General features: G+C 38.7%; 2 protein-coding genes across 2 annotated transcripts in view; both read left to right on the plus strand.

Annotated features, from left to right (window-relative positions):
- Positions 1-1,006: 1,006 nt before the first annotated feature.
- Positions 1,007-14,589, plus strand: SELL (selectin L; the record flags this gene model as incomplete). Its single annotated transcript, XM_084250074.1, has 8 exons — positions 1,007-1,015; positions 2,744-2,825; positions 4,807-5,193; positions 6,108-6,215; positions 9,526-9,711; positions 11,408-11,593; positions 13,092-13,220; positions 14,585-14,589. 8 exons carry the CDS (start codon positions 1,007-1,009, stop codon positions 14,587-14,589), a joined length of 1,092 nt encoding a protein of 363 aa, XP_084106200.1.
- A 38-nt stretch (positions 14,590-14,627) lies between these two features.
- Positions 14,628-25,114, plus strand: part of SELP (selectin P) — a gene marked incomplete at both ends in the record, with an annotated part of 69,002 nt that continues 58,515 nt past the window's right edge. Inside the window, one exon of the mRNA XM_084250075.1 lies at positions 14,628-14,672. Coding sequence (XP_084106201.1) covers positions 14,628-14,672 — 45 coding nt within the window. The remainder of the gene's footprint in view (positions 14,673-25,114) is intronic.

The following is a 25,114-nucleotide window of genomic DNA, read 5'->3' on the forward strand; positions in this document are numbered from 1 at the left end:
TTGAAAATTCAAATCTGTTTGTCAATTTTTTCTTTTCATTGACCTTTATCATATGGGTCCCAATTTCATATGCATTTTTTAAAAAGGATTTATTTATTTATGCATACAAGAACCGGAGTATAAGCCAGAGGTGTAGAAGGTGAGGGGATTCACCAGAGACAGAGTGGGGAGCAGAACAGACATGTACTGAAATACACTGCCAAGGGGCGCAGAGGGTGAGACATGAGAGGTCTGTTGCGCCATATGGGTTGCTTCCTATCAAGCCACTGCAGCCACTACAGCATGAGTTCTATCCTGGCCAATTTCATATGCATTGTATCTCTTTCACATTTTACACTCCAAAAATGTAAGAGTACTTGTAGGCCCCAAATTCCTGAGAGCAAGCAAGATACTGGAGCACTTCGCTCTTTTCAGTGCTTGGCTTTAGGAGATGCCGTTAATAAGAACCTCCGCTAGAGGGAGAGCAAGGAAAGAGGGAGGAGAAGGAACTGAAATTAATCTAGTCTGTAGGTTATTCAAGATACTGTTTTAACTGTGTGGTTTTACAATAATGAGGGGGTCATATGTATTGACATTGTAATAATACTGACAGATCAAGACGCAATTTTTATTGCCATTGTAATGAGTCTAACTGATGGAAAGGTGGGAGAATCTGAGAGACTGAAGCTATCAATTAAAAAGCAATGGGGTGGGGAGAAGGAAAGGATAGAGGGGGTAATGTGAGCGTGTACTGGCTGGGAAAAGAGTGCTTTCAGGGAAAGGGATGGTCCTGGCTAGATATAGAAATTTGGGAGTCATCAGCATTTAGATGGAATTCAAAGATGAGACAGCCAGGATTGGAATAGCAAGTCAGTGAGGGGGAGCTTGTATACATTTTAAAAAGTTAATTGTACTCCACAATAACATAGTTTTATAAAGGAATGACAAGTTGACAAATTTTGATATAAAATTAACAAATTTAAAATAAAGGAAAGTCACTTGTTTACAAAGACAGTGATAAACAGACATGCACAAGGTAAGGACAGATGAAAACTTGTTTATGCTGAAAGTCCACTCCTAAATCAAAATTAACAGGTTGTCCTGATAAGATGCCTCTGTAAAGTAATATAAATATAAGCACTGAAGTTGAAGCACACTGAGATGCTGGGGACCCCATGCTGAAGCCCTGCGGACTTCTCTAAGGTTTGGTGAGAACGACCAGGGACTCTGGCCCTGAAAGGTGACAATTCTCTTTACAGATATATGGATTCCCTGAGCTTGGTCCTGCCCACACTATGTGCCAGTCTCTGGAACTTTGCCAGGATTTCATTACCTCCCCCAGCTCTTCTACTGCCAATTGAATGGTATGTTTCTATCATTGTAATATGGATTTCTCCAATAAATTCATTTATTGTGTTTGAGTCTTAAGTGAAAATTTCCTACTTTATTGAAGTTAGAATTCTAGAGATCCTCAACTGGATATAATACAGGAGCTGCCTCCAACATGAGTAGCCAAGAGAAAGCTGAGTGTTTTTAAAGAAGAAAGGAAAGGGGGGGGGGGGGGAAAGGGGGTTGGAAAGAAGAAGAAATGAGACAGAAAAGAATAGGAAGAGGGAAAGAGTGGAGAATCTAGCAACTAGACACTGGTCAGCTGCTCTTTAAAAACTTTACAGGCCAAAAGACACCCGTAAAGAAAAGCCAAAAAGGGAGGTGACAGAGGCTGGACTAGGGAAGGGGTGGGGAAAGAGAAGTGATGGCGGAGGGGAAGGAGAAGGGGAGGAGAGATCTGAGACCTGGTTAAAGTGAGGGGGGAAAACCAGCCTATCACCGTTACTTGTTACTCGCAGTCTTCCTCAGCACAGCTCACCTATGCCAGACAAGGACCCTGTCACCCTGCTGCTAAGTTGAGAGAGGCTGAAGGGCTACTGGAGATCTACAGAAGGACCCAGCAAAGACATGGTGAGCTTCAAGTCTAAAAGTTTTCCAGGTGTTCAGACAGAACCTCATTTTGGGATTGCAAGGCAGGTGGCAAAGGACAGGAGCAACACATTTCATTTTGAGTTAAAAAAAAAAGTCAAGAACTAAAAATGTTGTTCAAAATAGTGCTCTTGAACCTGCTTGCGTGTGCTTATTTTTCCAATTTGATCCACTTGTGCTGAGATTCTTGAAGAAGTCTATCTTGTTAAAATTTGCATTTTGTGGGAACTAAAACAGGCTGTCTGAGAAGTGAAATACTGAAGGTGTGCAGAAAATTTGTGGCTTTGACATTCGTGTTGCATAAACATGCATTTCTTTTTAGTTGAACTACTTTTCTTTACAGGCATCTTTTGGCTATTTTATTTTTTAAAGGTACTTAAATCATTGAGCCGTTATAAGCAAATGTGAACTTTTAACAATCAATCTAGACATTAGCAGTTCATTAAACACCAAAGAACACTTAAAAATATACATACTAAACATCAAATAGTTTCACCTAACAGCTCAGTAGAAAAGCAGTACAAAAATTACTAAAATGTAGAAATAATCAGTGACAATCAGTAACTCAAGAATAAGAAATGAATTTCAAAAAAGCTCCTATTCATCAGTTTTGAGGCAAATTTTGTGCTACTTTTTCACTCCTGTCTAAGAAATCCATTACCCAGAACAGCTTTAGTAAGTAGATATTATGTTTTGGACTTTAAAAAAAGTTGTGGGAACCTCCTCAAGGTGCTGGAAACTTGTGATTTAAGAGTATAAATCTAAGTATAATATGTTTTATTTGCAGATATTTCCAGGGAAATGTCAGAGTGTTCAGAGGGCCATCTGGGATGTCTTCAGATTGTGGGTCTGGATAGTGCTCTGCTGTGGTAAGCTGTGGTGTTTGTATATTACTAAGACTTTTTAATGCTGTTTTTCTTAAATATCCACTGTGTGTACATGATAGCAGGGAAAATTAGTAGGTAGACAGCTAGCTACTTCTATCTCCTCTTCCTCTCATTTTTAGTGCTCCCCTAGAAGTCTCCTAATCCTGACCCACCCTTTTCCTGTAGGGTCCAAATCCTAAAAATCCCACTAAAATTTTAATGATGAAAGAATAAAGTCAACAAAGAAATAGTTGACCAGGCACTTCCAAATATTTAGACTACATTTTCTGTTTTCTCTGAGGGTACAGCAATCCCATTCTAAGATTAAAGCGTAAGCTCCTTACAGACAGATCTTTATATATCTTTTGATCTTTCCCTCATTGATGCGATAGTTTTATGTCTGATTCTTGAACACTCTACAGCAAAGTTTGAACTTTCTTTCCCATTGCTAACTAGGGCCTTCCTCTCTAGCATGGAGTGTCAGCTCTGCTCAAGCAAATGTGCAGCCTCTCACACATCTACCTCGTGCTGTAGTCTCATTAAACAAAGGTTTCTGAGTCCCTGAAATGTGCCCGAAATTATTCTGGGCTCTGAGGGTACAGTAGTGAACAAAACAGCTTTTTCATTCTTAGAATTTACATGCAAATGGGTTGCACCTTCAGAATTCTGCTCCAAAAGTTTATCTGATGATTTTCTTTATTCATTAATCATTCCTATTTCTCAGTTCTCTTTTCAGCTCTTATATATTTAAATTGGGTCAAGATTAATTATGTTTTCTTAGCACCTGTTCTTCCTTGTTCAGAAGCTTTAGGACACTAAAAATGAGGTCTGTGTTATCTTTGGCATTCCTCCATGGGGTTGACCCTACACAGTGAAAGTATAATAAATGTTAATAGCTGTGGACTGTCACTCATAGCAGGAATTTAGAAAACTTAAATAAGAGACCAGGAAAAAGACTAATCAATACAAAGTAAAAATCAAAATCAACAAGCAGCTATAAACCAGAGACACACTGTGGGAGAGGGGGGATGGGGGGGTGGGGATAGGAAGGACTAGAGTCGAACTAAGGGGGGGTGCAATTGTATGGGGATTATAACCATAATGAAAATGCATACATTGTGCAAAGATGAAAAATGATGTAAAAATTATATAAAATAAAATATTAAAAAAATAGCTGTGGACTGACCTTATAGCATATTACTGTTTCATCCAGATCACATCATGCTTAGGATGGTAGCTATGACTATGGAGCCTTACTTATTTATGTGTTTGGGTTTCTTCAAAAACCCTTGTATTTGAAGAACCCATATGATTATCAAATACTATTAATTAAATACCTTTGTGTGTAGAACATGATCTAAGTCAGTTTTCTAACTTACATTATTTGGTTTTATAAATTGTTGTTGAGTAGTTAGATATACAAGGTTTACACTGTGTATTTAGGCTTTCCTTTTCTATAAAGTATTATGGCAAATATTATCTTTTTGATCTGAAAAAAAAAAGATTACTTGAAAAGCCATCATTATTCCCATTCTTATTTCATTTTTTCTTTAGGAACATAAATATTGGCCTTTAAGAATGTATCCTAAGATAAAAAAAGCAGACAGTAAATCTTAGAGTTATATGATAATGCACTTAAATTAGTTTTAAATGATGGATAGCCAAAGGAAAAGAAATATGAACTTCTAAAATATGTTGATTAAATATCTCTTGAAAGAATTTTGAGAAGACTATTTCATGAAAATCTAGAAAGCCAGCGAATTTGACTAAAATAGAACTGTGAGCAAAAGGATGTTCTATTATGGTGAAAATTAGGACCAGGAAGTCAAGATCATCAAACCTGCAAATGACTAATTCTATCATCTCAAGGATGTAGTTACATTGTTGAGGTATCAGTTTCCTTATTTCTAGGTGATTCTCAGCCTGGGTTAGTATCCTGGTATGCTTTAGCTGTGACAGAGCCTACCTAACTCATGTCTTTCAGATTTCCTTGCCCATCATGGAACTGACTGCTGGACTTACCATTATTCTACTAATCCCATGAACTGGGAAAAGGCTAGAAGGTTCTGCCAGCAAAATTACACGGACATGGTTGCCATACAAAACAAGGGAGAAATTGAGTACCTGAACAGGGAGCTTCCCCGCAGTCAGACTTACTACTGGATAGGAATCCGGAAAATAGGAAAATTGTGGACCTGGGTGGGAACCAACAAGACTCTCACTAAAGAAGCAGAGAACTGGGGGCATGGGGAGCCCAACAACAAGAAATCAAAAGAGGACTGTGTGGAGATCTATATCAAGAGGGAAAAAGACGCAGGAAAATGGAATGATGACGCCTGCCACAAAGCGAAGAGGGCCCTCTGTTACACAGGTGGGAGTGAGCAAGCTGCTGTGGTGCTGAGGAAGGGCCTGGTTGAAGGAAATAACTAGCCAGAGCAGTGGAAGTGCTGGGGGAAGAAAGCAGTTGATAGTACGATCTTCAGTACTTCCACACCTTTAAATAAGTCAGAATCATATCACTGCTGAACCCTTTTAACAAGTGAAGCTGGTCCCTATAGCCAAAAACTATGCCTTTCAATCAAGCTACAAGGTGATAAGAGATGTGGGAAGTAAAGAGGAAAAACTAGAGGGCCAGCATCCCTGATAATAAGTCAGAGTAGTGTCCACAGAGACTTGGGCCTAGTCAAGAGCTAAGCCTCCCATCACTGTTTCCTCATTAAAAAGTATGGGGCTTGGTAAAGGCTTTCTTGGGCTAATCTTACCTGATTTATATATCTATATATGATTTACGAATATTTCTGTAAAAACCATTATCACAGTTCCAAAGCAGGATTTTTCCAAATCCTATTTTAACAATGAGACATAGTCAGTTTGGTCTCTTGTAAACTGGACTCACTACTAATTTAGCAAATTTGGACTTTTTCATCTTAATGGCTTCTTTAAAGAAGGGATTCCCAAGCATAGCAGAAATTATTAGAATCAGGTTATCATTAAAACCAAATAAATTTTAAGAGTTTCTTATTATGACACTAAGTTTCCCCAAAGTGTTATAGGTAATCAATAAATTGATTCTAAAAACAAATATCCATGGTATCTAGCAAGTATATCATATAAATAAAAATTTTAACATATGGTTTTTATATAAAAAGTGCTATGAATGCACAAATACACCTTTTCTGGTTATTAAAATAGTCTTAGCCAGAAAAGCTGTCTATGTCTAAAGAAATGACTATGGACACTAAAAATAATCACATTAAAATGTTTTATTTTCTGACCCCCTTAAAGCTTCTTGCCACCCCTTGTCATGCAGTGGCCACGGAGACTGTGTGGAAACCATCAATAATTATACTTGCAACTGCAATGTGGGGTACTATGGTCCCCAATGTCAGTTTGGTAAGTCTCTCTCCTTTCTTTGTTTCTTTCTATGTAAAGTCACTGGAGACAGCATAGTTTATGGTTGGGACAAAATAAAACAGTCATTCTGAGAAATGGGAAGTTTCAATCAGAAGACTATGCTTGCACAATGTTGTTACCTTTCTGTAAAGAATTCATAAGTCATCATGGAGTTTTAATGCAGTTCTCAAGTCCTTTAGAAAATCACAAAAAAGAAAACATTGGAATAAATGCTATAAAGATTGCAATAATGCCAATGAATTGGGCATGGTAGATTCTTATATTTATGGAGATTGTAATCTAATAAATTTGTTGGATTCATTAGTCTGAAAGAAATATCATTTGTTGTTAGGAGTATGAGCTATTCAGAAGGTAATCTTGTTATTGTTTATTTGTTTTTAAATGTCATCCTCAAAGTTAAGACAGGTCAAGGCCATCATGAAATGAAGTATATGTCAGATATATAATAATAGATTTAACACATTTATTTCAAGGGATATGAAGAAAAATCTATCCTGGGTTCTGCCTTGAAGGATTTAGAATAAGTGGAAATTGTCTATGCTATAATTGAGTCTGATGGGGAACAAAATAAACTGGAGTAAGCTTATGGATTCTGGAGGTTGCCTAATGAAGGAATCTGGCCTTTATTTGGCAATGGGAAAACACCCAGTGTCTGAGCACCTTCACTTAGAGCAATTATCTGAGAAGTACTGTATAGCATGGACTAGAGAACAACATGAGAGCAGATGAGGAGAATCATTCGGAGTCTCTTGAAATTATTCAGAATTGTGAAGGCAGAAACAGAAATGTAGGAACACATAGATTTAAAGACAAGGTGTCTTTGACCCAGTCAACTCGCTACTAAAAGATACACCAAATCCTTTGATTGATGTTGGCCAAGTTTCAAAACTATGTTTGAAGTATCTCATGCATAAAATAGAAAATTATAGGAAGAAAAAGGACCGATGTTTGCAAAGGATAAAGATTTAAAGTCAAAACAATTTAAATGTAAACCAACTGGCATTGTTATAAGTCATTTCACTTGAGCCTTAAACCGTGATGCCTATCCTGAGTCCATTTCTCAACTTTATTTTTAAGTCTTTTTATCATTGGTACATCCTTTAATTTTTAATTCCTTTTTGAAAATTTTACTCTTCCCCCCGCCTTTTTTTTTTTTTTTGTCTCAGTTTCCACATATCACTCTTTCCTGCTTCTCCTTTTTTTTTTAAAGCTTGCTTTCTCTCTTTCTTTCTTTCTTTCTTTCTTTCTTTCTTTCTTTCTTTCTTTCTTTCTTTCTTTCTTTCTTTCTTTCTTTCTTTCTTTCTTTCTTTCTTTCTTTCTTTCTTTCTTTCTTTCTCTCTCCCTTTCTTTCTTTCTCTCCCTTTCTTTCTCTCTCTCTCTCTCTTTCTTTCTTTTTCTTTTCTTTTCCTCTTTCTCTCTTTCTCTCTTTCTCTCTCTCTTTCTTTCTTTCTTTCTTTCCTTTCTCTCCCTTTCTTTCTCTCTCTCTCTCTCTCTTTCTTTCTTTTTCTTTTCTTTTCCTCTTTCTCTCTTTCTTTCTACAAGCACTGGGTACAGTCAGAAGCCGGGAGGGTGAGAGAATTCACCAGAATAGGCAGACTGATGAAATACACTGCTGAGGGGAGCAGCAGCGGGCAGAAGGAGAGGTCTGGGCGCCATGTGGGGCCCTTGCTCGGTGGTCAGGGATCAAACAGGCGCTGCAGCCAGCGCTGCAGAGGCTGCGGGCCGCTTTGCAACCCAGCGCTCAAGGGCTGCGCCACCAGGGAGGCCACTCCTGCTTCTTCTTCTATCTGGGATCATTTCTCCTTGAGTTTCTTCACAGGGGCACTTATCCAAGCCTATACACTGTGGTTAATCTCATCCTCTGTGTTTTGTCAATTGACTCTGGCTCTGTAAGTCTCCTTTGGTTAAATTTACTGGCATTTGTGGACTCAGAAATCTTTGTCAGTTTTGGACTGACAAATCTGTTTCCAGCCTTGATATGCTAAGCATAGCCTTTGAGATGCCTCAAAGACTGTAAAACTCACTTTGCCAGCTGACTTCCCTATTTGCATTGCCTAGCTCAGTAATTGGCACCACTATTCTTATGGGTGGTCCCCTGAGATTCTTTCATTCTTTCATGTGCTCTTATATTTATGCAAAGTAACATACCACACATTTTTATAACATTATTTGACCAATTTGTTTTCTACTTGTCAATTCCACCATTGTTGCCCTTATCTTCCTCCTAAATTATTTCAATAATCTCTTAGCTAAGTTCCACAAGTTTAAAGTTATTTTCCCTCAAATACATTATTCATACTCCTGTCAGGCTGTTCAATTAAAAACATTCAAACACCTCACATAGATAACCATGTAAACTCTGCAAAGTTCAGAGTAATATTTGATATATAGTAGGTATTCCTTAAATCAATGAAGAAAGATAAGAACATTTTGTCATAGCTCTTCTCTTTCTCCCTAATCTCATCTCACATCATCCCTGCCTCCTCTTCTATCAATATACTTGTAGTTCTTCACACTTACTACATAGGTTTTGTATTTCATTTGTGGCTTGTTTATGGTTTGACCTGTTCATGGTTTTTCCTCTCATTCTGCACTTGACTGACATACTATTCATCTTTAAAACACAATTCAGGGATCATTTATTCCAGGAAACACAAGTGGAATGGCAAGACCTGAATTGGGATGACTGATTTCCAGTCTTCATTTGATCTACTACACCACCAGTCAGAACAGGGAAATCAATACAATTTCTGGAGAAGGTTGTCAAAATCAGAACTAAATTTATGGAACTAGAAAGGCAAAGATAATCTGGAGGCCAAGATGTTCCCCAAAGTTTCTATTTTCTTCCTTTCTAACTAATTCTGGGCAGAACCTCCCACTCCAGATATTCTAGTACATAGAAATTATTTCCAAACTGAGCTAGTCATTCCCACATAAAACCATATAGGTTTAAAAATTCTCTCCCAGATAATACCAATAGTCATTCCCACATAAAACCATATAGGTTTAAAAATTCTCTCCCAGATAATACTAGCTACTATTTAATTAGGACTTCCTGTGAGCCAGGCTCTTTCCTAAAATCCCTACTTGATTTAAATCATTTAATTTTCACACCAACCCTAGGAAGTAGCATAGTTATCATTATTCCTCTCTTTCAGATGAAGAAACTGAAATCGGTAGGTTTAAGTCATTTGCCATAAGGCACATGGTTATCAGGTGCAGAAAGGATTCATATCCAGGCTTCAGGTCCTCCTGACACTACCTAATAGCTTTTCTTTTCTTATTGAAGTGATTCAGTGTGAGTCTTTGGAGGCCCCAGAGCTGGGAACCATGACCTGTACTCATCCTTTGGGAGACTTCAGCTTCAGCTCACAGTGTGCCTTCAATTGCTCTGAGGGAACAGAAATGATTGGGATTGAAGAAACCACATGTGAACCACATGGGAACTGGTCATCGCAGAAACCAACATGTCGCTGTTAGTAACTGTTCAAATTAGAGGCTGTGAGATGGCATCCTAACTTAACACACTGAGGAAATGTAGCAGAGTCATTCTAAGAAATCTATATTCACTTTTGGAGGATAAGTTATCCTAATTTTGATGACTTTCGAAAGGGTTATTGTTACTGAAATGAAAAGAAAAACCACAAGTGAAAAACAACCACCAAATACCTCTGTAGTCACCACATCATATGTATGTAATTTTCAGCAATTCAATGTGGTTATACTGCATTATTTTATTTTATTTTTCTCATTGCCATGGCATAAATGACCAGTCTTGCTGAACTTCAGTTAAATTTTGTTTCTGTTTTTGTTTTTTTATATAATTCTTACATCATTTTTCATCTTTGCATCATTAGTGTTGTGTGCAAAAAAGTTCTCCCAGTCGGTAGGGTTTCTCATTGTTTTTGTTATTGTCTCTTTTGCTGTGCAGAAGCTCTTTAATTTGATGTAGTCCCAGCTGTTTATCTTTGCCTTCACTATCACTGCTTAGGGTGATGTGCCCATAAAGGTGTCTTTGATTGCATGTCATGTAGTGTTTCACCTGTATTTCCTTCTATGTATTTTATGGTTTCAGGTCTTATGTCTAGTTCTTTAATCCATTTTGAGTTAGTTTTTGTGCATGGTGTGAGGCAGTAGTCAAGCTTCCTTCTTTTACAGGTAGCGACCCAGTTTTCCCAACACCTTTTATTGAACAAACTTTCTTTGCTCCAGTGCATATTCTTTGCTCCTTTGTCAAAGATTAGTTGCCCATAAATCTGTGGTTTTATTTCTGGATTTTCTATTCGATTCCATTGGTCTGTGTGTCTGTTCTTGTTCCAATACCATGCAGTTTTGTTTTGTTTTTTTCTGTGCTCTCAATAATTCCTATTTTATGTGGTGTCCTACTTAACATCAACCAATTTCCTATTTGGGGAGTAGAGATCTTTTTTGATTGTTTTATTTGGTTTACTCTTAAAATCACCTTTTACTTTTCCTCCTCCATGAACTCTCAGGAGAAAAACAACTGCTATAAAAAAAAACAAAAACAAAATAGCTTCATCTTTTTTTCATTTGAAATGTGCTGGTTTTCCTTTTTAACAAACAAGACTGCCCCTACATGGGAGAAAGCTGGTGGCATCCAAACTTATGAAGTTTGGGTGACAGTTTTTATATTTATGCTCCTGGCTCATATATTGAGGTGGTTTAATTCTAAAATGAAATTATCAGAATCATTTATTGAAATCATACAACTAAACTGATCAACCTGCTGAAGTTGAGTGATTTGTTTCAGAGAATTGGATGGTTTTCAAAAGTAGTTGGGTAGACATTAGCACAGGTGAAAGGGTTAGAATTCTTTTCATTTACTGAGAATATTCCACAAGAGCTCCCGAGGCAAAGGCTATGCATGTAGTATGGCACCTCCTGCCATTGGAGAATTACAAAAGTTGGGTGCAACCCTCCAACTTCTATTCCCTAAGGGCTCTGATGATCTCCTGGCTTCAACTCTGACTCAGTACCTTCCATGGTAATCAAGAGAATAAAGCTTATTGTTGAAAGTAATTTCTAGAAATGAGAAATGTCTAGATTCATGTGGATGGGTTTCACAGTTCAGTCAGGCAGCTTTGACAAAAATCATTTGGTCAAAAGAGGGTCTCTGCTCAGTCTAGTGACTTTTTTCTTTTGTATTGAAGTGATTCAGTGTGAGCCTCCAACAGCACCTGATTTGGGGACCATGGACTGTAGTCCCCCACTGGCCAACTTCAGCTTAACTTCTGTGTGCACCTTCAACTGTTCAGAAGGAACTGCATTAATGGGGGAGAAGATAACTACCTGTAGATCACCTGGAAATTGGTCTAACTCCAGTCCAATATGTCAAAGTGAGTAATTCGTCCTGATATACTGAGGACTTAAAGATGGAGCTGATAGATAAGCCAGAAAATGGGAAAGATATATTGAATGATTAAATTTCATTTTGTGAAATGTGTGTTGCTTACAAATAAATTATACACATTAATTTTCTATAAAACCCATGGTTATCCTTGCTTCCTCCTTCAATGATAGCCATCTGGCTTTGTCTGTCAATTCTCTACTCTTATTTTAGCTCTTACAATCTAAGCCCTCTATCTCTACTAATTTATTTCTTATCTGTTCATATAATCCACTATAATCTCTCTATTATTCCATTAAAATGCTTCTACAAATATCACCAGTGACCACCTAATTCCCAAAGTAGAAAATACTTCTCAATTATCCCTAATTGTGATAATTCTCAACTATCCCAAATCTCTGTCTGTTCATGAGAACAACTAGGTCTCCCTCATCTCTGTAAACCCTCCAACTGACAGAGTCCCTGGCAATAGGTGCTCAATAAATGGACATTAAATTAACATGTGGAAGAATTGTTATCCATATTTGCCCTTGAGACCAATTAACAAAAGTCTTTAAATGGTATGAACTGTAGCAACTATCACTGAAGCTGATCTCCATGTGGCCCAAGGGTAGAAGGGATCATGGGAATGAAGGTGGTGAGGGAAAGTCTTCATGAAATGATTTTCTACAGCTTATGGGATCTTCTGTTTTATGGAAGAATGAGCACACATTTCCCAATCCTCAGGCAGCCAATAGGTGCCCTCTGTTTGCATCCTCTGGGAACTTTAATCTTCTTCCCATTATATATTTGGGTATGAGGATGGAAGTGACTTGAGAGGGTTTATATGAAAAATAAGGGGCAATCAGACAGTACCAATATACAGAGGAAAGTTTCTTTAATTGGTGGTATCAGAAGACAGATTTTTTCAAGTAGGCATTTTTTTTTCAATAAAGCCCCCCCCAAATAAATTTAACTCACTCTTACAAATATATATATCCTTTTACTTACCTGTGGAGAAAGTGAAGGGGGAAAGCTAGGAATGCATCATTCAAAAGGCAGTTATTTGCACTGAGGCTTTAAAGTAAAAGCATGAGTAAGTTACTTTGATTAGCTGTTTCAGATCATTGGCTTTTCATTTTTCCAAAAGTATATTAGACTTTTTAGTTTTTCTCTGGGTTTCTGAATTGAATAAGACCATCGAATAAGGCCATGGGGCTAAATATAATAATGACTATTTCTTGCCCATATTTTTTGGTACATATATTTGTGATTCCATGAATCACAAATCTGGGGATTGAGATTCTATAGACATTGTATTAGCTAAGTGGGTGCATTCTTTGCCTCTCCTGTAGACTCATCTTGGGCCAGTGTCCTGATCTGTTAATTGGCATAAATGGGCTATTATTAGGAAACATAAGGAGGAAAAAAGTGGACGATCATGAGATGACACTAAGGAAATAATGTTTGTGACCTCATGCTATGCACTTTACTGATTTCTCTTTCAGAATTGAACAAGAGCTTCACAATGATCAAGGAGGGTGACTACAACCCTCTCTTTATTCCGGTGGCAGTCATGGTTACTGCATTCTCTGGACTGGCATTCATCATTTGGCTGGCAAGGCGATTAAAAAAAGGTATGTGAGTTTACTTTCATCTAAAAGCAATACATTAAAGAGAAAATAATACAGAAACCCACAGGAATTAAGAAGGATATTTTCAACTGAAGCAGGACAGGCCCTGTTTTATAGGCAGCTGTTCTGGTACATACTTTCATTAAAACAAATTGATTGACTTTTGTTTTTTAACTGACAAATCTTTGAAAAATTAGAATCTGGTCTAACCTCAGATTCTTCAAGGTAACTTACTAGGGTGCAACAAATAGGATACTCCAGTAGGTCTTTGCTCTCATTTAATGTGCAAAAAGGATGCATAATCTCTCTCCTCTAAGATGACATAGATGCCTTTGATTTCAGTGTGATAATTCCATTAGAAAGTGATTCTAATGTCCACTAAAGTTTCACGGCATCAGTCCCAAAAACCTGACCTTCTCAAGAGTCCAATGTTTGTCTGAAACCTGACATGTAGGGATTACATGGTCCCCAAAGGAAATCCTATATCTTCTCCCAGTATCTAGTTACCATGGTTGAAGTTCTAGCCAAATGACCACTTGCTCAAGTTTCTCCACCCTGGGATGGAGAAGGGAATCAGGACAACGGCTCTATAAGTGATTATCTGCAGCCTGGAGTAGCGGGTGGTACAACGCCAGCTAAGAACAGAAGTTTCACTCCACTCACCTCCTCTGGGTGTGTCCCAAACCCTAAAATAGAACCAATCTGCCAGTCACGGGCCCACAGTAGAGGCAGAGCTTGGGCATGTGCTGAAACATCAGCTAGACACATTCACCTAGCAGAAACATTCAAGACTATGCAATTTATGGATATTGGGTTGCTTTTAAGATATTCCTGCTTCCCTGGTGGCGCAAAGGGGTTAACGTCAGCACTATGGAGCTATCTGCAGCCACTGCAGCATGAGTTTGATCCCCAGCCAGAGAGCTAACCCACATGGCACAGCAGACCTTTCCTGTCTTGCCCGCTGCTTCCCTCAGCAGTGTATTTCAGTAGACCTGCCTGTTCTGTTTCCCACTCTGTCTTTGGTGAATCCTCTCACCCCCACCCTACCTCTGGCCTACACCCCTGTTCTTGCATGCATTAATAAATAAAATAAATCTTAGGAAAAAAAGATACCCCTGCTTCACATTCAGGGCTACTGAAGACCTCAAAACAATGGCTAACCAACTGCCCTGTGCTACCCTTCCTTGGTGTTGATTGCCCTTTTAATAACACTTCCATAAAATTAATTCCTATGTGTTCTGTTCCATGAATATGTTGTGTAGTAGCTCTTACCCAATCCCTGTACCCTTACTGGCAATTGCAGGAATATTATCCACTAATTCCCAATGGTTTTGCACTATAATCTGATTTTTCATCTAAAATTTAAGAATAAGGGTGCTTGATTAATTTTCTAACCATCCCAGAGAGATAATGGAGGTGGGCATGTCCATGAATAAGAACTCCATTAACTGTAAGGTGAGAGTTCTGAGCAGTTAAATGTCTCTGCTCCTGTTAGAAGTTCTGCTGAGATTATATCTTATTCTCTTATGCCACTATACTAAGTACAAAAGGGTTACACTAAAGCAAAATAAGGATAACATTTGTCTCTTGCCACTCTGACTTCAAAGCCTAATTGTCTTTTCTTTCATCTTACCTTAAGAGATGAAAGCAGAACAGAGAGCATAGAGAACAGAGTAGGTAATTACTCTCACTTGGGATAGGGAGTTATTGTCTAAATAACCTCTGAGGACTTTGGGTTTGTGAGTCATCTTAATGAAGAGGATATTTATTCCCAATTTCCAAAATCATTTAATAAATGTTAGTAGAATCAAATAAATAGAAGTCACATGTACGTAGTGTGTGGGGGTGTGTGTGGGGAGTGGTGGGTATAGTTGGCTAAGGCTGTTTTACAAGCAGTGGTGAGAAAAGCAGTGGGGTTGTTTTGAAATTTTTTTTGCCTTGGAGTCATTTCAGTACAAGATCTCAAACTGATAACTTGAAAACTGCCAGCTCCTGCTGTGGGAATAAGTATGGGGCAAACAGGAAACAGATAATATATCGGGCAGTTAGGCTAGTCACAGTTAAGCCAACAAAGAGCAGAAGTTCACAGGCTCACTGTGCAGGAAAGTCAGGGTCTCGTTCACAGAATATTTAAGTTGTCTTCATTGGTGAAACAGCTTCTCTTCCTCCAAATTTCAAGTGACTTTGTCTTCCAAAAAATGTTAGTGGTAAATTTGTTCTTTCAAACATGAAGAATAACGTTTCCTCTAGAGACAATCTTAGTAGGTTCCCAGGCTAAGCCCCCAGAGCTTTTCTAATACAATGTAGCTGAAGCATTTCCAAGAATAAAATTTAAAAAATAGTTTTTTCATATATATATACACATATATGTGTGTGTGTATATATATGTATATGTATACACACACACACACACAAACTATGAATTTTGAGATTTTTATAGGCTTTTGGGCTCAGACAGTTAGGAAAAGGGTACAGGTGAATGTTGAGAGCATAACAACCAAAATGAATGACCAGAGTCTTGAAACCCATCCTTTTGTCTTGAGATGATTCTTTTGAATGTGCACTTCGACACCTGTTCTGATTGTCTTGAGCTTCATAGTTTGCGCCTTTCTTCTGGGAAAGGAGTAAGGATGGACTCTAGAAACATGTGCCCCTCTGTGTGGACTTGTTTAGAAATACTTCCCCCCACCCCCTGTAGCATCATTCTCTGCTTAGTCATTGGTCTTGTTTGGTAAATGAGGAAATTGAGGTAATGATGGTTTTGGTCAAATCCCTAAGAATCCATATCATCTGGGACCAGAATCAGAGGTCATGTTCCCATCTAGATATACTCCCTGGCACCACAGGTCTTCAAATTCATGAGATTCTATTTTTCTCTTTGGTTGGAAGAATTTTCCACCAGAACCAACTTACAGGGCTAGAACAGGGCACTGAGCAGAGCACATGCCCACTAGTTCCCCTTTCATCAAAAAGAAACTCATTCAGGGCCTCCCTGGTGGTGCAGGTGGTTGAGCGCAGCACTGTGAAACTGCCTGCAGCCTCTGCAGTGCGGGTTCCACCCCGGCTGGCTGTGGAGAGACCCCCATGGCGCAGCAGACCTCTCCTGTCTCGCCCACTGCTCCCCTCAGCAGTGTATTTCAATCAGTCTGCCTGTTCTGTTCCCCGCTCTGTCTCTGGTGAATCCTCTCACACTCATGCACATCTGGCCTGTACCCCAGTTCTTGTATGCATGAATAAATAAACCTTAAAAAAATCTATAAAGAAAAAGAAACTCACTCAGTGGGAACAGATTCTGCTTGTGAATCACTGCTTCACTTTTCCTAAAATAAAAATATTTATATGAAGATAAACAAACCAAATCTGAAATTAACTCACATTTAACTCTCCTGCTCAAGAGAATTTGGTTCATGTCATCAGCAAGATGAATTTGGAAGAAATATTTTGTTTTATTTTTATTTATTTATTTTTTTAAAGATTTATTTATTTATTTATTTATACAAGCACTGGGCACAGTCAGAAGTGCGGGAGGGTGAGAGAATTTACCAGAGCCAGAGCAGGGAGCAGAACAGGCAGACTGACGAAGTACACTGCTGAGGGGAGCAGCGGGCGTGGCAGGAGAGGTCTGCAAGCCATGTGGGACCCTCACCCAGTGGCCAGGGATTGAACTGGTGCCGCGGAGGCTGTGGGCAGCTTCACAGCCCAGCGCTCAACTGCTGCGCCACTGGGGAGGCCCGGGGAAGAAATATTTTAAACAGCAATTTTCAACGTCGTAATTAGTGAATAATTGAGTAATTGAACACTGTTTAGGCTCTAGGCCTTGCACTAAATATGTGGAACATATTTTATCCTATAAATTCAGTGAAGATAATAGACTATGGCTTAAAGTGGATAAACAGCTATCAAAGACACACTTTAGTAGTAATTAGGACTGTACCCAGATTGACTGATTCTAAAGCCCAGTTTATAGACATTAAAATATATTGCTCCCTAGTGATTTTTTTCCTCATCAAAAAAGTGCTCTCTCTCCCCCCCCCTTTATTTTATATGGGGGGACCAACTCTACACAGTTCATTCCTTTATCTACTCATGTATATGCTGTTTTTTCCTCTAAAATAATTTGTAAAAAATTTATAAAATTCATTCATTACAGCTAGTTAAAACTAGATCAAAAATCAGAAAAAGAAGGCTGAAATTTAGGATAAAAATAAATTGAAATCAGGGTAAAGTTAAAACATAAAATGTGTGGATAAAATCTTGTATATACTGGATAGAAGAAGGTATCAGATCTGGTTCTGGGTTTTCATGCAGCCAAAGAAGGAAACATAACCAAGTATACTAGTCACTGGAGCTTGTAAGATAAAAATCACTGGATGGTGACAGATCTTAAGTAGAATTACTCTGGTCATTTTGAAATATTACAAAATCAAATAGCTATGTTGTGCATCTGAAAGGTATGTTATATGTCAACTATATATAAATTTAAAAAATAGTACACACACAAACAAGAGTCAAGCAAAGGAAAGAAAACAACAGATCAATTTCTCAGATGAGGTGTATAATTCCTTCCACTGGGATCTGAGTGAAATTTCTCTTGTGAATGCTCACAAAGATGGAGTGAGGTGCAATGACACATATCCTACAGTACTTAGTGAAGTCTCTCTCAGGTAGAATGAGATGGCAGGTAGGGAGGGATCAACAGGTGAATGGGTGTTTTGGGTCTTACCTTTAGACAAGTCAGGAAAGACTTCTGTCTCTAAAAATAGCACAGAGAATTGGATGGAGCTCTGAGAAGAAGCTGCCTAAATGAGTCTGTTCTGAATATCTAGCTACCTGTGTTTGAATCAGAACACTAAACCAAATTAGAACACTACCTCAGATCCTCTTTTTTGATAGAGATGGGAGCCACCTAATCAATGCATGATTTACATCACTATGGAAATCTATGCGGAGGTGCCTCAAAACACTAAATAAAAATGGACCTACCATATGATCCAGCAATTCCACTCCCAGGGATCTACCCAAAGGACACAGAAACAAAAACACTAACTCAAAAGGAAATCTGCACTCCTGTTTATTGCAGCATTATTTATAATTGTTAAGATATGGAAACAACCCAAATGCCCCAAACAGATGAGTAGATAAAGAAGATGTAGTATATATATAATGGAACATTACTGACTGATCAAAAAAGATAAACTCATGCCATTTGCAGCCACATGGATGGAGATGGAAGGGATTATGCTAAGCGAAACAAGTCAGGAGAAAAAATACCAGATGGTTTCACTTTTTTGTAGAATAGAGAGAACTCAAACAAAGTGTCAGAAAAAAAAACACCCCAAAACTTGCAAGCTGAACCTATAGCTGGGGAGGAGAGAGAGTGGTCAAAATAGGGGAGAGGAGAGCACAAGGGATGGTGGTGATGGGTCACAGGTGCTGTGGTGTGGGAGAACTACAGGGACCACACTGAAGGAGAGAAATAAAATACTATCCAAAAATGAACAAAGATGTAAGAAAATAAATAAAACATTTTCCAAAAGTTAAACAAAAAAGTACATTGTGTACTTCTAAAGTCAAGGAATTCTCCTACACTGCTGGTGGAATGCAAACTGGTCCAATCACTATGGAAAGTTGTGTGGAGCTTTCTCAGACTACTAAAAATGCAACTATCATATGACCTGGCAATTCCACTCCTAAGGATCTACCTAAAGGACAGAAAACATTAATTCAAAAGGATACTTGCACTCCTATGTTTCTTGCAGCATATTAGGTAAGACTTGGAACAACCCAAATGCCCAAAAATAGATGACTGAATCAAGAAGATGTGGTATATGTATACGATGGAATATTATTCAGCAATCAAAAAGATAAAATAATGTCATTTGCTAGATGGAGTTAGAAGGAATCATGGAGGGAGCCAGAAGGGATCATGCTCAGTGAAATAAGTCAGATGGAAAAAGAAAAATATCAGATGGTTTCACTTATAATAGGAATATAGGGGAATCAAATAAGGGACCAAGGGGGGGGAAACCATAAAAAACACAACAAAACAAAACAATAGAGACAACTATAAATCAGAGACATTCTGCAGGGTAGGGGGAGGGAGAGAGACCAAAGTTAGGGCAGGAAGAACACAAGGGACTATGGTGATGGTGCACCAGTGAATTGGTGGTGGAAATTCTATGGGGACTACACCTGAAAAAAGAAAGCAAACATCGTAAAAAAAAAAAAAAGGACAATGATGTAAAATATATATTTTTAAAAAGTTAGTGTTGAGAAGTATCTCCCTTCTTACTTTAAAAATATTGAAATTGTCTACTTTACTGATGCCATTTTTCTATTTCTTTTATTTTTAGGCAAAAAGTCTCAGAAACGGTAAGTTTTATCAGTAAGGAGTTTCTACATCTGTTGATCTCTTTTCTACCTTTCTTAAGATACTTCCTGTTACAGCTAGACACATTGACTCCTTCATTTAAACAGGGTCTTATTGAAATAATGTTTCTGGATAAAGTGATACATTTACTAGTCTCTCTTAAAAGCTGTGCTTTTTTAGTACCAGTAGAGTTGAAATTAATGAATGAATGCAGGAATGAGTAATGCCCTATGAGAAAGCCGCAGTTATTTACAGAGTGCTTTCTGATTGTCCCTGATTTTTTTTTTTTGAGGATGAGAAGCATTGTGCTATGCTTCTGATTGCACATGAGGGCAATACTAAATATAATATTCAGGAAATTTTTAATTCAACAAACATTTATTTTTTGTGTGTATCTCAGGCCCCATGAAGAATGTATAACTGCAGACCCCAAGTCCATTATGCCTAACACAAAAAAAAGACTACTAATTGCACATATAAACATTGACCTTTAGAAATATGAAAAATTGGGGAGTATTCTCTCTGCAACTTCCCCAAGTGGGTGAATTTTCACTTTAGTTTTAAATTTCAGACTTCTGCCACTGAACAAAAACATAATGAGAAGTGATGCAGACATGTGGCAATGCATGGCCCATCTGGCAGAAACAAAGATGGCAAAATCAGGGGTTTAATGACTTGCTTTGAAATTTTAGAACAGATGACATATGTAAAAAGAACTATGGAACTAATGGGCATACTAAGTGCCCATTAGACAAATGATCTCCTTTTAAAATGCTAGAATGAAGCAAGAGGTTCCTGAGAGTTGGGTGGGTTGCTTATTCTGACAGCCATCCCAATAAGGCTCACTCTACAAAGAGGCAGAGGGTAAGCCTAGGAGGAAAGTACTATTTTTGGAGGAATTTAGGTTAAAGCTGATGGTGACTTTCTAGAGAAATAATAGTGAGGATGAGTTCATATGAAAAAAGATAGAATCACCTGAATATGGTTATTAATTGGCTAAGTGGGTGACAAAAGAGTCAAGGAAATTGCCATGGCTCTGTCTGTGAACTGACAGATGGTTACTATCTACACTGTACTGTTTACTGAGAAGGGAAAACAAAAAGATGAGACATTTTGGTGGTGTGGATCTTTGGTTCAGTTGTGTACATGAGCTTAAGTTGTCTGTGGCTCATTCACCTTTCATTGGTTCTATCTATAGTACAGGGACTACCTTCGGGATAGGATGGATTTTAAGGTTCTCATATACAAGAGGTATCAGTAGTATGATCATCCAGGGAAAGTGTGCATTGTGAGAATGGAAGAGGATATGAGAGAGAAGGCAGAACTGGAAGAACATTCATGACAAGTAGGTCAGATAAAGGAAAGAGAATGCGAAGGGTTTGCCAGAGAAGTAGCAGGAAAATGGGCAAAGTATGGGGTTGTGAATGTTAAGGAAAGAGGAAAATAGAAACCTTTTCAAAAGTGAGGAGAACCAGTAAGTTTCACTGGATGCATCAAGAGCATCAGTGCAGTGTCTGTTTTTAGTGTAGAGGTCATGACTGACATCCAACAGCAAGGGGCTAAGGAATCCATGGGGATGAGAAAGAGAAGGCTGAACATGTAAGGAGTTTCTTTTAAAATAATTTGGCTAGAAGCAGATGAGAGAAAAAGAGTGGTAACTGGATGGGGACACAGGGTCAGTGGAAGATTTTTTTTCTGTGTTTTTTTAAAATTAATATTTTATTTTACATAATTCTTACATCATTTCTCATTTTTGCACAATGTATGCATTTTCATTTTGGTTATATTCCCCATAAAAGTGCACCCCCCACCCCCTTATTTTGACCCTAGTCCTTCCGCTCCCCCCCCCCCCCCCGTAGTGTGTCTCTGGTTTATAGTTGCTTGTTGATTTTGATTTTTACTTTGTGTTAATTAGTCTTTTTCCTGGTCCCTTATTTAGGTTTTCTAAATTCCTGCTATGAGTGAGACCTGCATTCAAAAAAGATAAACACATGCAGTTTGCAGCAACATGGATGGAGCTAGAAGGGATCATGCTCAGCGAAATAAGTTAGAAAGAAAAAGAAAAATACCAGACGGTCTCACTCTTAGCAGTGGAAGATTTTTAATTTCATCTTATTTTGTTGTCCTATCCTCCATTTGTCAGTATAACAGGGTTCTAGATCTTTTTCTGGGCAGGCCCCCCTCTCTCTATGGACAGGAAATCCACAAGATGTACCAATTTTTTTCATGTTCACACCCACTGAATGAAAGGCTTTTCTGGCACAATCTACTCAGAGCCCTTTTCTGGCCACAGGAACCACCTGTGTTTCAATTACCACTAGATGGAAGCAGATCAATTCAATATTTGAGCTGTCCTTGGGGAACAGGAAAAGATGCTGGCAGGAGGAGTATAGCATTAATCTAATGGCCATATTAAATAATTGCCACATTAACTTTAGAGTTTTACTGCTTTTAAAAAAATAATAAATCCATCAATAGTTGCTTATTGAACACCTTTGTGTTGGAACAATGCTAAGCTTGACTGAGTCCCCAGGAGAAGTAAGTCCTTGTCCTTAACCTCAGGAAGATTATTGTCTACTTGAGAAGTTGAGACAGAAATACAGAAAAAAATCAGAAAAACACAAGGCAGAATATGGTGATGGTCCATGAGTTCTGTACTGAAGAAAAAGACTTTAATAAGGAAGTTTGGTGATTACAGGTCTCATAAAGGAGATGGAACCTGAGCTGGGTTTTGAAGGATGTGTAGGATTTAGTGTATGGGAGAAGGAACAGAGGCAGTATAGGGGGGAGATGACGTAAATGATATGGTAGTAGGACTACGAAAGCATGTTGGGCCCAGACAGAACTATCTGGAGCTCATGATATATTGAGTTGCTGTGAACAAAAGCTGATGGCATCAACGTAGGTCTGAAATGCCTCACCAAAACCTCTAGAAGGACCAGCAAAGAAGAATGATTCTCCCAGCTGTCTTGGTATATGTCCCATTTATTGACCAGGGTGACCTGAATTCATTGAATCATAGAATTTTAGCTCTATTAATATTTTTGTAGATATTGCATTCAAATGCTCTTGATAAACTAATCAAATAAATTTCCTATAGACCCTGAGCAAGTGACAGAGTTAGTTGCAATAACAAACATCTATCAAATATTAATTTCATATTGCACAGTGGCCTTTGACATGTCTTTATTAATTATTGCCTATAAGCTTGTGGGTAGGTACTATTAATACCCCATGTTACAGGTAAAGAAACAAAGGCACAGAGAAATAAAATAGCTAATCTGAGGTCACTGAATAAATGGCAAAGCTGAAACTTGTACCCATCTGTATGCAAATATCATGCTCTTAACATTTATGCTCTAGAACTCGGGGCTCTGGACTCCCACGTTGCACTGTAATAACAGTAATAACAATTCATTCTCCCAGTAATAACAATTCATTCACACTGCAACCATGGTGTGAAGACACTGAAGAAGGGTTGGGTGCAACACATAGAATAAGCCACATGCAAAATGAACACTATCACACTGAATGCTGCATATCAGATTTTATTTTTCAAAGCAAAGTCCCATCATCCTTTGTGCTCATTCCTCTTACTTTTAGTTGAATAACTGACTCCTAGGCATAGATGGTTTCAATTCTTGCTGGGTTATTTAGACTCTTCTGCAAACTGGTTCTGTTTGTCACCTCATTTGGTTTCTAGTATCTAAATTCTACCTAGGTTAAAAACTGCACCAAAGATACACAGGAAGATAGGAAGCCAACCTCAGAGGAGTGTACATGTGAAACTTTTGTTTTCGGAAACATTTTTATCTTTGTCGTGGCAAGCACATTTGCAGCTGCTGAACTGTGGTTTGCCCTGGCAGTTCTTTTTGTGAGCAGAGGCTCTGAATCTAGTTCTCCATGTGAAAAGTGGTATTAAGGCATACCATATGTGCTTCCAAGAAGGAAACTGTTTTAACACACCAAACATGTCATTTATTTCACAAAATTAAATTTGTCGCTATCTCCTGAAATTATGTCCCACCAGAAAATCAAACTTTTAGAACCACTGCCAGATCCTTTATGGGTTTTTATTTTCTTCAATTTCTCTTAACATTTGAGTAAGACTTCTACTTTCTTGACCTCCATAGTTCAAAACATGTCCAAAATGTCCTTCAGGTTCATTAGATTTAAACATAAAGGCTATCGGCAGGCATTTCTCTAAGTGTGATCTGTGGGCCAGGAGCATATGGTGTACCAGGGAGCTGGTTAGAGATACAGAATCTCGGGACCTACCCAGGCCTCTCAACCCAGAGTCTGGGGCCTGCCTGGTGCCCTAGGGGTTAAATCTCAGTGCCATTAGGGCTATGGCCAGAGTTCAATCGCTGGCCAGCAAGCTACCCCTCATACGGCGCAGCAGACCTCTCCTATCTTGCCCACTACTCCCCTCAGCAGTGTATTTCAGTAGATCTGCCGGCTCTGTTCCCCACTTTGTCTCTGGTGAATTCTCTCACCCCTGCACCTGTGGCCTACGCTCCAGTTCTTCTACACACACACAAAAAAAAAAAAAACCACAAAACACAGGGCCTCCCCAATGGCGCAGTGGTTGAGTGCTGGGTTGCAAAGCTGCCCGCAGCCTCTGCAGTGCTGGTTCGATCCCCGGCCGCTGGTGAGGGTCCCACATGGTGCGCAGACCTCTCCTGCTGCCTGCTGCTCCCCTCAGCAGTGTACTTTCGTCAGCCTGCCTGTTCTGCTCTCCGCTCTGTCTCTGGTGAATTCTCTCACCCTCCCATGCTTCTGACTGTACCCAGCACTTGTATCAATAAATAAATCAATCTTAAAAAAAAAAAACAAAAACAACCAGGGGCCTCCCTGGTGGTGGCGCAAGGGGTTAAGCACCACACTATGAAGCAATCCACAGCCTCTGCAACACGAGTTCGATCCCCGGCCAGCCAGAGAGCAACCCACATGGTGAAGCAGACCTCTCCTGTCTTGTCCACTGCTCCCCTCAGCAATGTATTTCAGTCAATCTGCCTGTTCTGTTCCCCACTCTGTCTCTGGTGAATCCTCTCACCCCCTGCATCTCTGGCCTGTACCCCAGCTCTTGTACGCATAAATAAATCTTTAAAAAAATAACAAAAACAAAACAAAAACAAACAAACAAAACCCCACAGAGTCTGCGTTAACCACCATCTCTGGGGATTGGAGGATGAGCATGTGGAAGCATAAGAAATGCTCCTTTAAGGTTCTCTCAATTTCATTGCCTTAGTGAATGTTCTGGATTTTGTCCAACCCATCTGAAAGGTGTTTTCTTTATTCCTCTTCTCACCTTTAGTGAATATTTACCCTTACTACCAACACTTTAATTTTTGCCATTTTAAATCTCCTTAGCTTAATTTGTATTCTCTTGTTCTTCACCAGCATGGAAGACCCATATTAATCCACCCTGTGTGAAAGAAAATTCTTGGGATACTGAAGTGTCAATGAATCAATCCTTCAATCCAGAAAAGTTTCTCATGGTGATGTCTCCATCGTTGAAAATGAT

This window comes from Talpa europaea (genome assembly GCF_964194135.1).
Source record: "Talpa europaea genome assembly, chromosome: 12".
Classification (NCBI taxonomy): domain Eukaryota; kingdom Metazoa; phylum Chordata; class Mammalia; order Eulipotyphla; family Talpidae; genus Talpa; species Talpa europaea.